The sequence below is a fragment of the Lissotriton vulgaris genome, chromosome 3_1 (assembly GCF_964263255.1).
Source record: "Lissotriton vulgaris chromosome 3_1, aLisVul1.2, whole genome shotgun sequence".
Lineage (NCBI taxonomy): Eukaryota > Metazoa > Chordata > Amphibia > Caudata > Salamandridae > Lissotriton > Lissotriton vulgaris.
The window spans coordinates 408,002,381-408,019,653 of record NC_141689.1 but is presented as its reverse complement, the minus strand read 5'-3'; the positions used below and the strand labels follow the sequence as shown (position 1 = coordinate 408,019,653).

General features: G+C 45.1%; 1 protein-coding gene across 1 annotated transcript in view; it reads right to left on the bottom strand.

Annotated features, from left to right (window-relative positions):
- Positions 1–17,273, bottom strand: part of LOC147726518 (sodium channel protein 1 brain-like) — a 653,937-nt gene that overhangs the window by 583,186 nt on the left and 53,478 nt on the right. Inside the window, exon 3 of the mRNA XM_086963477.1 lies at positions 2,644–2,760. Coding sequence (XP_086819603.1) covers positions 2,644–2,760 — 117 coding nt within the window. The remainder of the gene's footprint in view (positions 1–2,643; positions 2,761–17,273) is intronic.

The window sequence follows — 17,273 nt, the reverse complement described above, 5'->3', positions numbered from 1 at the left end:
GAGTCCTAAAGTTAGGAGTCCTAACTTCTGTGAATACCGAAATGAGTAAGTTCATTCTGTGAATACCAAAAGTCTGAAGTGCATTCTGTGAATGCCAAAAGTAGTAAGTTCATTCTGTGAATACCAAAAGTAGTAAGTGCAATCTGTGAATACCAAAACAGTAGTAAGTTTAGGATTGAGTCTTAAGTTCATTCTGTGAATCGGGTCCCACACAGTCAGGAAATCAGCAGCAGTGTCTTATCCATCTTGTATGAACCGTAGTAAATTATTTCTTTTCTCCCTGCCTCGTTTCAACTACTTTACCAAAAGTGAAGGACTTAAAAGGCTGAAAAGCTGTCGAACTATTGAATGCAGTACATGTCAATTCAGCAGTGCACAACGCAGACTTCTGGTCCTCGATACACACACTATAGCTAGCAGGTACTAAAAAAGCACTCATGCTAAAGTGCTGTAAACAATCTTTCAATAATTATTAACATAGGTCTACTACTGAATTTTCAGTGTCTGGGTTCATATATGAGAGAATAAAAGTATGCATGATAAGAAGGCCCTGAATGTAGACTAGCACTGTCAACTGACTTGACAGGAGGCACCTCCTACCCGTAGAAGAGAAGGCACTGTGGTAGGAAAGATTGCACCTTTGCATATTGAAAACACTTGAGTGGCACAGCAGAATCCTAGTTGTGATATGTGAATGTTTTGTGCTTGAATGACTGAGAGACATATAGGGCTGGGATATCAACTCTCATTCTGGTCATTAAGAAGTGCCTTTCATTGCATGTTTTATTTTACTAGAAAGATGGCCATGTGTTTACATGCATTCTGATGCATACATACTGGTAAAACCAATAGCATAGCCTTTTAGACCCACAGCTTATTATTTTTACCACTGCTAGCTTTTCTCAGCGAGATGCAATAAGTTGACCAGTATTTCCAGAAGCGGGTAGTACAGCTCACAGTGTAATAGGATTCAAATTGCATCTCACTGTTTAACCCCAACAAAGCGAAACTCCAATCTGGGTTTGCTTGTATTCCTGGTCAGAGGGAACCAGGACTAGAAGTTGGGCTAAACTGTTCCTTGTGAAACAGGAGTAAGGCTGATTTGCATTTGGTTTCTCCATGTGGTCGTGGAGTGGGAAGCATCATACAGCTATTTGAAGTGGCGCGGGGTATTTTTCAATGGGAAGCCCTAAGTTCTACAGGGATGGCCAAACATTTTTTATAAAAGTTTATTATGCTAAAGAATTCAAGCTGCACGTCACTGATGAAGTCCAGGAAGACTGACACTAGTTTTGGGTAGCTTATATAACTGTCTAAAGCAGTAGATTACTTGGGATCGTGATGGCTGACCCGGGAGTATGCTCGACTTTAAATGCACTTAAGGAATACAGGTTCTAACGAGTTGAGAAGAGTGAGAACTCCGATTTTGCTGACGGAGGTAATGTCAAGTGGTCTACTTGGGATCGAAATGAGACCTTAATACCGAGGCTGCATATGAATGCATGACATGACATGACGGCAGAACCTTGTTTGCCCTAAAGTTCTGATGATGCCTGAAATCTTTAAAGGCTGAAACACGTCGACAGTTTTTTTGAAGGCACCTTTGCAAAAAATATTTGAACATATGAAAGGAACTGAAAGGAGTACAAAAATAATGAAAGGTTAAAAGGATTATACCTTGGATACGCCTATTTCATTCTGGTGACCTGTTTATAAGGAATGTTCTTGTATAATTTCAAATGTATTACCTTATATAAAGCAGTAGATTGAGCAAAGAAAATAAATGATGGCCTAGAATGTGGCCCATAGTAGGTACCAGTGCCTGAAAATAATACAGCATTCCACCAATTCAATGTTCATGGTTCTGTTTTCTTTTTGCTAAAGTATTGTGGTTACATAGCACTAGACATATCAGATGTTTGTTTTACCTAACTTTGTTGTAATTACTTTATCATGCTGGAATTCAAACCTGCGATGTGCCATTCACACTGATATTTTAGGACTAGGTACATTAACCCTCAGCTGGGATGTGGAACTTAAATTAGGAGGGCAATTGTATGTTGCAATACACAGATATAAGCAAATATTCTGAGCTATTTTAGCTGGTGTGTTTTTTATTTGTAAACATCTATCTTTTTCTAAATTTCTAAGCAGACCATCTAGTATGCCTTTAATGAAGAGGATTCTCTTTTCTTCATCTACCTTTCCCCGCATTTCAGACCTCTCTGAGTGATGAACTAACATGTTACATTTAGTTTACTTTAGTTTCTTTAATATAGTAGCAAAAACACATACCACAATAAAAAGTATAATTCCGCAATGTTGGCTATGTGTGATTGTAATGTAGCCTCAGTAAGTGGAGTGCCCAGCCACCAGCTATACTGCCATTTGTGATTAAATGTATGTTCTCTGCATATGCCTGTACATTTGCCTAACTGTTCACACTGTAACAATGCCAGCTCTAGTGGAGTTGTCCCTTCTTATTGTCAGTAGCTGATGTGTTCACTTGTAGACTTTAAACTTTCTGAGCTTTCGATATAACTCAAGATAATACAGTGTCATTAGTTAGAGCACACCAACATTTGACTATCCATTAATAATATAAAAAAACGTGGTAAATAAGGTTTGTTAGAATAACCTTACCCTCATTCCTTCCCAGCGGGAAATGATTCGCAGTGGTCTCAAGGCTCTCACAGGCCGGAGGATACTTAGGGACCTAAGCGATGGAATGTTGTTCCCTAAAATTGCCAGGGTACCATTCTGCAGGGACAAAAAACACAAGGACTAGGCTTAAAAGTGGTTTGACAAACGATATTGCACTCGGTTTTGTTCTGCTATTAACCAAATCTCCCTTCAAATTACATTCCACCTTTCACTCGTTTGCCAGTCAAAGACACTGAGGCCTACACACTTGCTGCGATGTTCTGATGTTTAATACCCCGATCACCCATCCTCATCCAAGTCCTTACTTAAATGATGATATACCAGAGCAGAAAATCCAAGACCCGAGCCCAACAAAGTAAGCTCACACAAGAATCCCAGTACAACAGGAGTACACTAAATCAGAAAGAACATCCACAAGCACATCAGGCTCTCCCACGTCCATCGCTCCCCAACATCTAGCCGAGAATGGGAAGTAAAGATGGTAAAAGCAGAGCAGAAGACATCAAAGTACAAGACCACATTATTGTTGTTTATAGAAAATCTACACCCAATGGGAGAATATGTATGTAAACGAAATTTAGGCCACTGTGTGTCAGACAACTCTTCTGTAGATTATATTCAGACGGTGAACCTAGATATCCTAGATAGAGGTGCCACCCATCCACAAGGTAACAATACCATGAGTAAACTGCACATGCACTGCACTAGGCTCTGGCTGTCATAAACAATACAGGTATCAGACCTGATTCCGCGGGTAAGAAGTAGTCATCTAGGGCTAGATGTAGGTAGCTAAATACCAGTCGGTTATGGCCAAAAATCGGTAATTATCCCGTTACCGACCGGTATTTAGCCTTTTCTGATGTAGCAGGCAGGTTTTAAGGATTCAGTAATTTACTGATTCCTTATTTTAAGGAATCGGTAAATTACTGAATCCTTAAAAGCTATGTAGGAGGCACTCAAGTGAGTGCATGTTTTCTTACAGGATTGGTTATTTACCACCAACTACAAGTTGGTGGTAAATACTGAATACCTTTCAAAAAGCAATTATTTGCTTTTTTTAAAGTGCCATGTGGCAGACATACATGCCCTTAGGGAATGTATGTGAGCCACATGTGCACGCATGCACGATTTAGGGGTACAACAGGGTGTCTATGTGACACCCTGCCACCCTTGAATATGCTCCCGCTATTACCGATTCGGTATTTACCAAATCGGTAATAGTGACTGGCTTCCCATTCATTCCTATGGGCCTCCAGTTGGGAAACTGTTTTTAATTAGTTATGATATGTTTAACATGTTTTTTGCTCACAACTTTTTGTTACACTTGACAAAATTAGCACATACAATAGAATGAAATTCTATCCGGCTTCATTTCGTCATGGAAACTTTTTCCATTATTAACCTTTTTCCAATTTTCTTTTCCTAAGATGTTGTCCTCTCCCCTACCATATGATTTGATCCTAACTCAACTAATTAGATACATATGCACTTACATTGGGTAGTTCACTTTACTGCCTTTGCAATTCTCTTGTTCATTAACTTCTTGGCCAACGCCACATGTTTACTATGTATCCTCTTGACAGTTTTGTGTCTGGCCACTAATAAATCTTCTACATGTCAGAGATCAGTACATAGACTTTAACATCAACATAGTTTCTATGTTTCACTACGGCTGTGGTGTACAACCTATTCAATCATGTGACCTCTCTTCTCATGTCTGTTAGATGCTATACCTTTCTCAGCAATGGATAACATTACTCCTACCTGCTCATGTGACCCCCTTACATTTCAGGTATACCTGCTCTAGGATATATCAACGTATTTATTTCTAATGTTCTGGGCATGACGCACATAGATGAAAGATTGATATTCTACTCAATTCAATTAATTTGTTTCTGCATTTCCAATAACCTTATGAGTTCTCTTGAATCCGTATACTTTCCATTATGGTTGACATGATCATGTTACTAGTTCATGTGATCCTTCTATTGCATTTTAATACTATTTATTCTTATTTTCATTTTCATTCCTTGACCGTGACACAAATAGATGATAGATTAGCTTTCTACCTGATTCCATCAATAGGCTTTTACATGTCCAATAATCCCATGACCTCTCTTGAAGCCATACCCTTTTCATTATGCCACTATGATAATTTTAATAGGTCATTTGACCCTTTCAACACAATGCAAAGAGCACTGTGCTCACCGCTATGGGTTTATCTTGATGTGGTATTCTCACTATGTTGTATGTAGGCTATGTAGAATTTAGAATGTTCTTGTTGTTCTATGGCTGGGGGTTCTTGAGGAATCAGTTGAAGCCTGACTGCGCTTTCTGCCGGTCTTATGTGGTTGATAAGCTGTCTTCTCTCCTTGGAATAAACCTACAACCTGAACCTATCTGTGAGGGCCTGGACTCTTTTTAACACTCGACTTACACCAAGACTGTATTCCGACTTTAACGAGATCAGGTTTAGCTCATCCTTAAGACTTATGACTTTTCTTGAAGCTACACACATTCAAATATAGCTCCAGAGATCATCTTACTAGGTCACATGACCTTTTTACAGCGTTCACCAAATGGTGCGCTATATTTAAACACCATGCTTAATGCTGTGGGTCTAATAGGACCTACCACAACACCGCTTTTCTTTTTGACCGCTGGGACACTTGCCAATCTCTTCGACTATTACTATGTAAGTGACCAGCTGTACCTGTCTCTTCCGCTGTTACTCGCAGTTTCTACTTAAGTGATGGGGTTTTAGCATGTATGACACATATCAGAATGAGCAACTTATTTTTTCCTCCCTATGCTCTCTTTTTAGATAAACAGCACATGTTTTCTATTCGGTAAGGCCTTATGATTTGAGCACTAAATATACTAAGTAAACCTGCCCTCTCACAATGTTTTCCTAATCTTTCCTTCAAATTTTAATCTTCACAGGTATTGTTTCAAATGAATTTTCTTGAATACTTGCGATCCATATAACAAGCGTATGGTATATTCTGTCAAACTTTATCTTACTTTTAGCAACTATTATTTGGCCACATTTATAGTGTATGCATGACCTTCACATATGCACTAGGAGGTGAAGACTATCCTTAACACAATACTGTTGTTCTTACTTTTAGATACACGATAAATGCATTATATGTCAGATATCATTGGTGATGCACTATACATTGGGTTTATGTTATTAAAGAGCATGACATTTGTAATAAAAAAATACATATTTTTAAATATCTATTTCAATAATACTAATATAAATTACATTGACCAAGTTTAAATAAGTGTTTGTTTTGTCTTATGCCTTTCCTTGTTATCTCTTTTCTTTTTCTTCTTGTTTTTTCTTCTTTAATATTAATATTACCTGCCCACCCATGTGTTAATTTTGGTCTTTGAATCTGACAATCTCACTTTGGTTTACATATCTTAATGACTATGAATTCTCTTCTTGTTTATTCAAATGATTGAATGCTCAATTTAATGTTATTTTTATTCTTATGATGTAAAGCCATGAAGAAGCCTAGTTCATTTGCAACATTTATCTATCAAGAATTTGCTACCTCTTGATAAACCTCATCACTACTATCACAAATGACAGGAGACTTTCCATAAAAAATATCTTTTTTGATTCTGTTAAAAACTGCCTACCTGAATCTATTTCTAGAAATTTTAGCATGGTCCCATAATCCCATCTCATGCCTGGAAAGTTGGCCTAGTGATTCTGGGAGACCCAGAAGCAGGATAGAGAAGGCAATGTTTTCTTAGTGGCACACAGGCTTTTGCTTAAAAAATTAAGGCAACTCGCACAAGTTGAGGAAGAGCACTGACGCAGCTAGATCCTGGAACCATAAGTCCTAGGATTGTTATATGTTCTTGTGAAGGCTAGAAAACACTGATTTCCTCATATAAGAGCTCTGGTAGCCAGAGGGATAGCCTCAGCAACTGAGCTGCCAAACAGTAATAGTCAAAAGGAGGGGGCTCCATGGACACCTTAATCCTGGCAATCTGCAATTTGGATAGAGCCACTGAATGGCATTCACTGTGCTAGATCAGGTCACTTGGTAGCTTGACTAGGTTTCTGAAGAATTTGCAAGGGAGTGCCAGTGGAAGGCTGGCAACATGAAATAAAAGGCACTGAAGTAGCACCATTTTCAAGACAGCTATGCGACCCACTACTGACAATGGAGGGGACCTCCAGTAGCTACCTGTGCACAAAGAAACATTGCAGCCACAAGGTTGCCTCCCATAAAGTCCTGTTCAGAGTGCACAATTCAGATCCCAAGATACCTGAAAGACTTGCTTTCCCATCTAACCCATTTTCCTCTAAGGACAAGTTGGGGAAACAAGTATAATTTAAACCACCTCACCAGCAGGCCTGACACTAGTGAAAACTCACTTATGGAGGTTGCCAATGTTGGAGAGGTGAACATGGCAATCTTAAAGGTAAAAGAAGGCATCATAGACATACAGTGAGTTAACATGGATCCCGAGCACTAAGGGAATACTCCAATCCTGCACCTGAAGGTGTGCATGGGTAGCAAAGGGTTCCATGGCTACCACGAATAAAAGGAGAGAAATGGGGTAATCCTGTTGAATGCCCCTACCCACTGTCGGGGCTAGAGAGGGCTGGTGAGAATCCCCCGATCTAGACTCTAGCCATGGGAAATGAATACCGCACCCTGATTAAGTTAATGCTATGTGATCCAAAGCCAAATACAGAAAGGACTTGGGATAGGTAATCGCATTTGAGGGAGTCAAATGTTTTATGTAGGTGTAGGATCCAGAGAAAAAAAATAGGAGGCCCCCTTACTGGACAAATATGGGACCAGGGGAAAGGTACTGAAACAATATAAGAGTGTCCCTGTACTATATATCTAGAGGACAATTGTAATAGTCCAGAAGAATATATGAGTCCAAAGTTGGACTTATGAACACACCTAACCTTTAGGTTTATCTAACAACCACAGAGACCATAGAACTAGCTCGTAAAGAGGAAGTTAGACACTCAAGTACATAGATCACTAGTCTTTATAATAAATCCACACAATTAGACAGAACTCAAGCTGTAACAAAAAATTACTGACTAGACAAAATTATGTTTAAAAACTTAAAGCATATACATGTTTAGTCATGTCTAGTGAAGTATTTCTGCTGAGAACAAAACTATTTTGATTGCCATGATTGAAGCAAGGAAAGAATTGTTAGATGTGATTAACCAATATATTGCAGCGGATATTTTAATCCATATTTAGTATTTCTATGAGGAAATAGAACACCGGGGGGGTGGAGCTTGCTCGCGACCAAGATTGACGCTCATCAATTATCCTGCATCATTTGATGTTCCATTGGCTCTACGTCCTTGAAAAAGTGACCGGAGGCTGAGCGACGCAGGCAGGCAAAACCCCAAGAGAATTCGTCAGTGGCAACCAGGAGAATGCGCGGAGGGAAGCAGGAACGGCTCCCGGGCCGCAAAGCCTCGGACTGGAGTGGGCGGTGAGATGAAGCTGAGTCACTGGGCGTGCAGCGGCAGGCAGCGCAGCGTGCCCCGAAGATACTGTGAGTGGCGGAGGGAAGGAAGAGTCATGGTGGCTGACCCCCTTGGTGCCGGAGTCAGCGGGGAAAGTGAGGCGGAGCCTGCGGTGTGTTCGGAGGCCCCCAGAGAGAGAAGCTGCGGCGTGTGCCACCACGGAGCAGGAATTATTGTGCGGGGAGAGCTGATGCGAGCAGGAAGACCGGAGGTGCCCCCGCACTGCTGGAGAGATGAGCGGTAGAGCCCGAGGAGTGCCCCTGGCAGACGTGAGTATGGAGCGAGGACGGTATTGGCTGCCCCGCGGTGAGGCATATTGGTGCGGGGAGCGCGAAGAGGCGGCGATTTCCCCCCTCTCTGCACAGCGGACGGTGTACGCACGAGGTGCGGGTGGGGCGGGGGTCTGGAAAGGCCCTGGCTAGGGGAGCGTGGGCAGGACTAACGAGGCTGCAGGAAGATTAAAACTATACAGGCAGTTGAGAGCCTTATAGCCCGAATACCGCATTTTATGAACAGCTGGAGCCGCCCAACTCCTATACAAACAGGAGGGCAGCTGTGCCACGGAGGAGACAGGCCCGCAAAGGCGCAGTGACTCGGTCTGGAGAGTTAGGCGTGGGCCGTGCAGTTCCCACTCAGGGGGTCCCCTTGGTGTGCCAGGGCAGGAAAGTGCACCAGACGGGGTGGAACTGAGGTGCGGTATGGGGAATCCCCCCCTAGCATACCTCGGATCACGGCCCACAGTGCCCCCGCACTGCTGGAGAGATGAGCGGTAGAGCCCGAGGAGTGCCCCTGGCAGACGTGAGTATGGAGCGAGGACGGTATTGGCTGCCCCGCGGTGAGGCATATTGGTGCGGGGAGCGCGAAGAGGCGGCGATTTCCCCACTCTCTGCACAGCGGACGGTGTACGCACGAGGTGCGGGTGGGGTGGGGGTCTGGAAAGGCCCTGGCTAGGGGAGCGTGGGCAGGACTAACGAGGCTGCAGGAAGATTAAAACTATACAGGCAGTTGAGAGCCTTATAGCCCGAATACCGCATTTTATGAACAGCTGGAGCCGCCCAACTCCTATACAAACAGGAGGGCAGCTGTGCCACGGAGGAGACAGGCCCGCAAAGGCGCAGTGACTCGGTCTGGAGAGTTAGGCGTGGGCCGTGCAGTTCCCACTCAGGGGGTCCCCTTGGTGTGCCAGGGCAGGAAAGTGCACCAGACGGGGTGGAACTTAGGTGCGGTATGGGGAATCACCCCCTAGCATACCTCGGATCACGGCCCACAGTGGAGGAGTCCTGAAGTGCTATTGCGCATACACTGGACAACCCTCGTAGTGGGTGGCAGAGGATAAGCTGCGGCTAACTGTAGGGGCGAGTGACCTGCCACGCGAAGAGGAAATGAAAAGTAACAGAACGGTCCCAGCGCCAACTGGAACCGGCCAATATGTACAAGTTATCCTCCTGAGAAAGTCGCTGGGGGGAGTCTTCTCCCCTCCCGCCCCTCCCCGCCTCTGTGTTGTGCTGGCAACCCACGAACAAGGCTGGGATTGGAGATCCGTGTGCGTGCCCTTTGGATCTCGGGGCAACATGGGAAGAGGAGATAAGACACAGGCAAAACTGTTGTTTCAACAAAAACACTCGAAATCCCACGACACAGCTGATGCGGATGCCGCGAGAATGCCTGCAGCAGAGAACGAACCAGCTGGCACAGACATATGCAGTTAACTCTTATCTATGGAGAAAAGTTTACGGAGCGGGATAGCGTCATTGGGCACGAAAATTGACGCTCTGACCTATAGCATGAATAGAATGGTGGAAAGTATGGACAAGCACGCAGAAAGACTGGACATGTAGGAAAGACGGATCACGGAAGTGGAAGAGGCGCAAACCATTCTGGACTCAGACCATAAGACACTGGGGAAACTCAGCAAACTTTGCAGGATAAGACTGAGGATTTTGAGGCCCGCTCGCAACGCTGCAACCTCAGAATTACGGGCCTGTCAGAGACGACCCCCTTGGGGAATATGGAACTGTTTGTAGAGAAGCGGTTGGTCATGCTGCTTGGAGAAGGAGTATTTTCTGCAATGTTTGTAGTGGAACGAGCACATCGATCCCTCGGCCCCCGGCCTTTAAACATAAAACGCAGGTGTTTCTTACTCAAATCATGTTACACTTTTCGTGTAAACCTTCGTCTTTTCCCAATCACCACTCCAGAGTGGCGTTTGCCATTTCGTATATGGTGGGGGACGCAGCGAATTGGGCTGTGCCTTTGGTGCGTAAGGATGATCCCATTCTGTCAGATTGGGGGGCATTTAGAGCAGAATTCGAGAAGGTTTTTGATCAGCGTGCAACAACCTTCAGTGCAGATAAGGAGTTATTGGAATTGAGACAGGGTAGGAATGAGCTGGTCACCTATCTAACGACCTTTAATAGGTTAGTGGCGGAATCATCATGGCCCGAAGAAAAACAGATGTCCATATTTTATCAAGGACTTAGACAAGGATTAAAAGATATCATCGCTCAGATAGACCCTCAACCCACTACTTGTGCAGGAATGATTAGCCTTTCCCTGAGACTGGATGGTCGCATGTCAGAACGCATTGGGGATAGGAAGAAGTGGGATAGAGGTTATTCCAGACCAGAGTATACTGCCAAGAAAGGACCATTGGTGTCTGCTGACGGAAACAAACCCATGGAGATAGGGGCAGTAAGGGCACCATTGACTAGAGAAGAAAGGGAAACCCGCAGAACACAAGGGTTGTGCATGTATTGCGGGAAAAAAGGACACTACGTTCGGGAGTGTCCTTCTAAACCCAAAAATACGGGTGGATGGGTCAAGAAAAGATTGGCTGTATCAAATACGGGTTCCAATAATGAATCTTTTGAGGACGGTCCCGGTAAATCCCCTTTGAAACTTCCTTCGCTGGTGTGCGAAGAGATACAGGATTCGGTGTCACATATAGGGCTGTCCATGTGCTTAGAGAGTCATCAAGTCATACACCAGGTGTTGGTAATGATAGATTCGGGAGCCACCAGCAATTTTATAGATAGCGGTTTGGTGTCCCTTTTGTCATTGAAACGCATTATTCGGCAACATCCTGAGGAGGTGTGGGCAGTGGATGGCAAACCATTGAAGTCAGGGTTGATCACTGAACAAACCGAAGAAGTATTGTTATCTCTAGAGGTTTTGGAGGGTGAACATTGTGATAGTTTGGTTTTGAACATCATAGAGCCGCCTCAATATGAGGTCATTTTGGGCATGCCTTGGCTGGCTTATCATAACCCCGACATTAACTGGAAGGAGAAAAAGATAAAGTTTCAGTCCGCAGAATGTCAGGCACACATGAGACCACACACAGTTACACAGGCAGCAGGGTTATCCTTCCCATTTCATGTCGCCACTGCAGCGGAAAAGGATGTGACATTACCCATAGAGTATCTCATGTATGAGGATGTATTTGATGAACAAATGGCAAACGAGTTACCACCTCATAGACCCTATGATTGTTGTATTGATCTAGTGGAAGGAGCACTGGTACCTACTTGTAGGGTGTACGCTTTATCAGTGCCAGAAACAAAACATTTAAAAGAATACTTAGATCATTATCAGGCAATCAGGTTTATTAGGCCTTCCAAGTCTCCAGCTGCTTCGCCGATGTTTTTCATAGCTAAAGCTAACGGCGAATTGAGGGCTTGTGTAGATTACATGATGCTGAATAAAAATACCATTCGAAACAGGTACCCTCCCCCCCTCGTCTCCGTATTGCTTGATCAAGTCAGGAACGTCCGGATCTATACTAAACTGGATCTTTGGGGGGCATGCCACTTAGTACGTGTGAGAGAGGGGGATGAGTAGAAAACAGCTTTTAAGACTCGATATTGGTTGTTTGAATACACCGTTATGCCTTTTGGTTTGTGCAACGCCCTGGCAGCGTTCCAGTACTTTTTAAATGACGTTCTGAGAGATCTAGTGGATACCAACGTCGTAGTATATATCGACGACATACTGATCTATTCAGACCGAGTGGAAGCACATCCAGAGCATGTCCTACAAGTCCTGCAGAGACTGAGAGAGAACAGACTATATTGCAGACTCAGTAAATGTGAGTTTGGAGTGGACATAGTGGAATTTCCGGGAGTTATGCTTTGTCCTGAAGGGTTGCAAATGGCCGAGAGGAAAGTAAAAGCGGTTCAGACATGGCCGGTACCTAAATCGGTGAGAGATGTCCAGTGCTTTCTGGGCTTTGCGAATTATTATCTGAGATTCATACAAAGATTCTTTCAGATCGCTGCTCCTCTCTCTCGCCTGCTTAGGAAAGGGGGGTCGTTTTTATGGTCCCAAGAAGAGGAACTAGCCTTCTGTGTTCTGAAGGAAGCGTTCGTCTCTGCTCCCATCCTGGCGCATCCTCAGCCTGCATTGCCTTTCATAGTAGAGGCAGATGCTTCAGATGAGGCTGTTGGGGCCATCCTGTCGCAAAGAGATCAGCAAACAGGGCAACTTCACCCAGTGGCGTACCTTTCCAAAAAAACTAAGCCAGGCAGAAAAGAACTATACTATTGCCGAAAAAGAGCTTCTAGCTATAAAAAAGGCATTTCAAGAGTGGAGACAACATTTGTGGGGGGCTGCTTATCCTGTAACGGTATACTCTGATCATCGTAACTTACAGTATATGAGAACTGCCAGACACCTGTCTCAAAGACAAATGAGGTGGATGTTGTTTTTTGCCGAGTATGATTTTATTATCACCTACCGCCCAGGCAGCGAGAACAGAAAGGCGGACACTTTGTCGCGTATAGAGGACTCTGAAGCAGTGACCTCTGTCCCTGCAATGGAAGCCATAGTGGAACCAAACAAAGTGATATGCGTTCTAAATGCTGACACTTTCCTGAAGGAAATAAGGGGTCAAAGAACCCCCAACGCCTGGATCACTTGGAGCAGTAAAGAGGCCAATCGTTCCATTAAACAGGGTTTACCCTTTGCATCCAAAAGATTGTTTTTACCTTCGGCAGAAAGCCGGAGAAAGGCATACGACTGGTGTCATTCGTCTCTTGTATCTGGTCATCAAGGAGTAAAAAAGACAATACTTCTTATGCAGAGACAGTTTTGGTGGAACACGTTGGCCAATGATGTTGCATCCTGGGTGGGAAAATGTGATGTCTGTGCTCGAGCTAAGAACCAGCAAGGTCGGAGTAAGGGAAAACTGATCCCCATGCCTACACCCAAAAGGCCATGGCAAAGTATTAGCATAGACTTTATAACAGGATTGCCTACTGATCATGGGCATATGGCAGTGTTGGTAGTGGTGGATAGTCTCACAAAGATGGGACATTTCATTCCTTGTCGAAACCTACCCACTGCTGGCCAGACAGCCCAACTGCTATTAACCAATGTTTTCCGCTATCATGGGATTCCTGAGGTTATAATTTCGGACAGGGGTCAGTAGTTCATTGCTAGCTTTTGGAAATCCTGGTGTGTGGCTCTGCACATCAAATCATCCTTGTCAACTAGTTTCCATCCTCAAACAGATGGTCAAACTGAACGTTTGAATCAAACATTGAAAAAGTATCTAAGGTGTTATGCAGGTGAGGCACAGGACTATTGGGTGTCGCTTCTTTGGCTTGCCGAATTGGCGTATAATAATGCATGGCATAGCTCATTGGGTGTGTCTCCATTTTATGCCAACTATGGATTTGATGCTCGAGTTTTGCCCATAACCATTCCTGGGGAGGTGGGTAACCAGCCTTCGGTGTTGAGTCAGATCCGTCATTTGCATTCTGTTCAAAGGAAGGTTTCCAAACATCTGAATCAGGCCAAGGAGGTCTACAAGAGGTGGGCTGACACGCACCGAGGGGATTATCTAGTGTACCATGTAGGGGACAAGGTGTGGTTGTCCACCAAGGACATTCGATTCAAATTGCGGTCAGTGTTTCATCCCAGGTACATTGGTCCATATGTTATTCTTAAGCAAATCAATCCTGTGGCCTATAAACTGAAGCTGCCTGCCTCTCTTCGCATTCATCCTGTTTTTCATTGCAGCTTGTTGAAGCCTGCTTTGTCTGCTAAACGCAGGGCTCCACCGCCTGTGCTATGTGACGGTGGACTGGAGTATGTGGTTCGATGCATCAAAGACTCTAAGCGTTGCAGAGGTGCTTTGTGGTATTTGGTGGCCTGGAAAGGGTACACAGCTGAGGATGACTCATGGGAACCATCCATGAATGTGCATGCTCAGGCTGCGGTTAGAGCATTCCATAGGAGGTTCCCTGCTAAGCCTGGACCTAGGAGGCGCTAGGAGGGAGGGCATAATGTGAGGTTTTCGTCACCGCGCCTGCCTAGACTACAACTCCCATGAACCTTTGCGGTAGGAAGTATTTGTTGGGAAGCGCCCAGACGACGGTGCACGTAATTCTGAGTCTGTCGTTTGTTTTGGCGGCTAGTTCCGGCTGTTCATCGTCTGCAGGAGAGGCTGCTTCTGCCACGGAGTTTTAGCGGTTGCGGAGACATGGAGGTTGGAAGGTACTGTTGGGATTTTAACTGTTGGGAGCCGTAGCTCGCGTTATTCCCCTCAGCCTTTATTCTGGTACTGTGGTGCACTCGTATCGGCAGATACGAGTTGGGATAATTCTGGTTGTTTGCTCTGTTTCGGAGCGCTGTGGCCGTTGCTGCGCGCTGCATCGAAAGCTCATTCATTGAAGTTTCACAGAGATAAGAAAGGACCAACAGCGGAGCGTGGTGGTGTTCCACACGTTGCAGTGTGTTGTTGGATGACAGGTCTGGGGCGGTGAGGTGGTCGCAACTTCCCTCCGCCGGATAGTGGTGTGTGTGGTTGTAGGATCTCCGGTTAATGCGGAGCATAGGGGTGAATTTAACTCCATGCTGCCGTTTTCTTACGTTGCTTGTTTGGATTGCTATTTAGGGGAGCATAGGGGTGGACGCAACCTCATGCTGCCTTTACCAATTTGAGAGGAACTATTTCTCATTCCGCATTGTAGTGTTGGTATTACCTTTCAGAGTGCTACGAGAGATTCATCTCCAACTCATGAGGTTTTTCTATACTGGGGACAAAGACTGACAAGGATCTCATATAGGATTATCAGCCAAAGGGGACATTTAGAAGTTCATCTCCTCATAATAGGGTGTGTGAACGCACGTATAATATATATCAATATGTTGTGTGATGCTGCTGTGAAATATAATAACGTGTGGTTTTCTTTGTAGGAGTATGAACTGGGAGTTACTTTAGCTGCTGGAAGACTATTTACAGCTTGACAAGGTATAAGGTGTCCTAGCGAGAATTACTGAGTGTAGTATTGTATGTTGCCTAGTATTTATTCCTTTCCTGTGTTTTGTCATTTCAGAACCCTTGTCCCTGCTGACCCCTTCCAGTCCCCGGTCTTTCTTGTTCTCATTTCTCCCTCACCTGCTGGTTCAGACACCCTGTGAATTATATTTCGGGGTGTTGGTATCAGCTGGAGGTGGAGCCATTTACTCATCAGCCGGATCCTGCAGGGCGGGCCTTGACAGCTGGAGCTGCGCCGCGCTTGCGACGCAGCTCCAGCAATGCTCTGGGGGGCCCTATCTCCCCAATGCTGCATCAAGCCTTGCGCCTGCTTCAAGCAGGCGCAGAGTTTTGACGCAGCATTGGCCTAAAAGTGACTGAGTGAAATCTTATAGATTTCACTCAGCCACTTTAAGGAGGCGTTCCTGTGCAGGAACGTCCTCCCCTGTGCCGGAACGCCTCCTGATGGCGCAGGGCTTTACAGCGTGACGCATCTCTCAGAATCGCCACGTTGTTAATACCCAGCACCATGGCACATCTTTTGTGCTGCCGCTGCGTCACAAAAGGTCTCGGTAGAGGGTGGCAGTGGTGAACCAGAGGGTGGCAGTGATGAACCAGAGGGTGATAGTGATGAACCAGAGGGTGGCAGGAGTGAACCAGAGGGTGACAGTGCTGAACCAGAGGGTGGCAGTGCTGAACCAGAGGGTGGCAGGGGTGAACCAGAGGGAGTCAGGGGTGAACCAGAGGGTGGCAGTTATGAACTAGATGGTGGCAGGGGTGAACCAGAGGGTGGCAGTGGTGAACCAGAGGGTGACAGTGCTGAACCAGAGGGTGGCAGGGGTGAACCAGAGAGTGGCAGTGCTGAACCAGAGGGTGGCAGTGGTGAACCAGAGGGTGGCAGGGGTGAACCAGAGGGTGGCAGTGATGAACCTGAGGGTGGCAGTGGTGAACCAGAGGGTGCTGTGCCCATACACGACCGCATGGGTAACTTCGCCATGCAAGTGGCCCGCAAACACGGAAAAAGCCCCGCGAACACGCAAAAAACCCAGCAAACACGCAAAAAAACAAAAATCTGCAAATTCGCACGAATTCGCAAATTTTGAGGATTGCGAATTCGATTTCGCGCGAATTCGCGGAACGCGAATTTGCAAATTTCGCCCATACTTAGTTTCCAGATAACGCGTCAAATGTCCGCAGTAAAATTACCGGGACGGCAATAAAAATCTAAACCTGAACATGAAAAAAGATGCGATGGGCCCAACTGCGATAAAAAATTCATCGATAAGCAGCGCCAGGCCTGCAAGTCCCACAAGTCAGGTGGTAAAAATCACTATAAAAGCACCAACAAAAAACTCAAACAAAACACAAACAACTTTGAAGCACCTTTGAGGTAGCCTGAGCAAGTATAGAGGACAACCAGAACCCCACAAGCCCCACAGAGGACAAGCCTGGGACCTCGGGTCAGGGAAGGGAAAGGAGACAAAGAAGGGGAACCAGTGTTTCAGTCCGCAGGAAAACCGTATTATCATTACAGAGGTGATAGAACACCACCACCAACTGTTCGTCACCTCCACTGTGTCATTGGCAACTAAAAATACAACATGGCAGTCCATCTATCCAAGGTGAATGCAGTCGAAGTGAAGAGCAGGGAAGTGGAAGACTGTAAGAAGCTCTGGACTGATGTGAAGCGCAAAACCAAGCTGAAACTCGCTGCCAACCTGAAAGCAGCAATGCAGACTGTAGGTGGCATTCCAGCGACACACAAGGAGCTAGATGAGATGGAGGAAATGGTGTCCAGAGTCATCATTGGGGAGA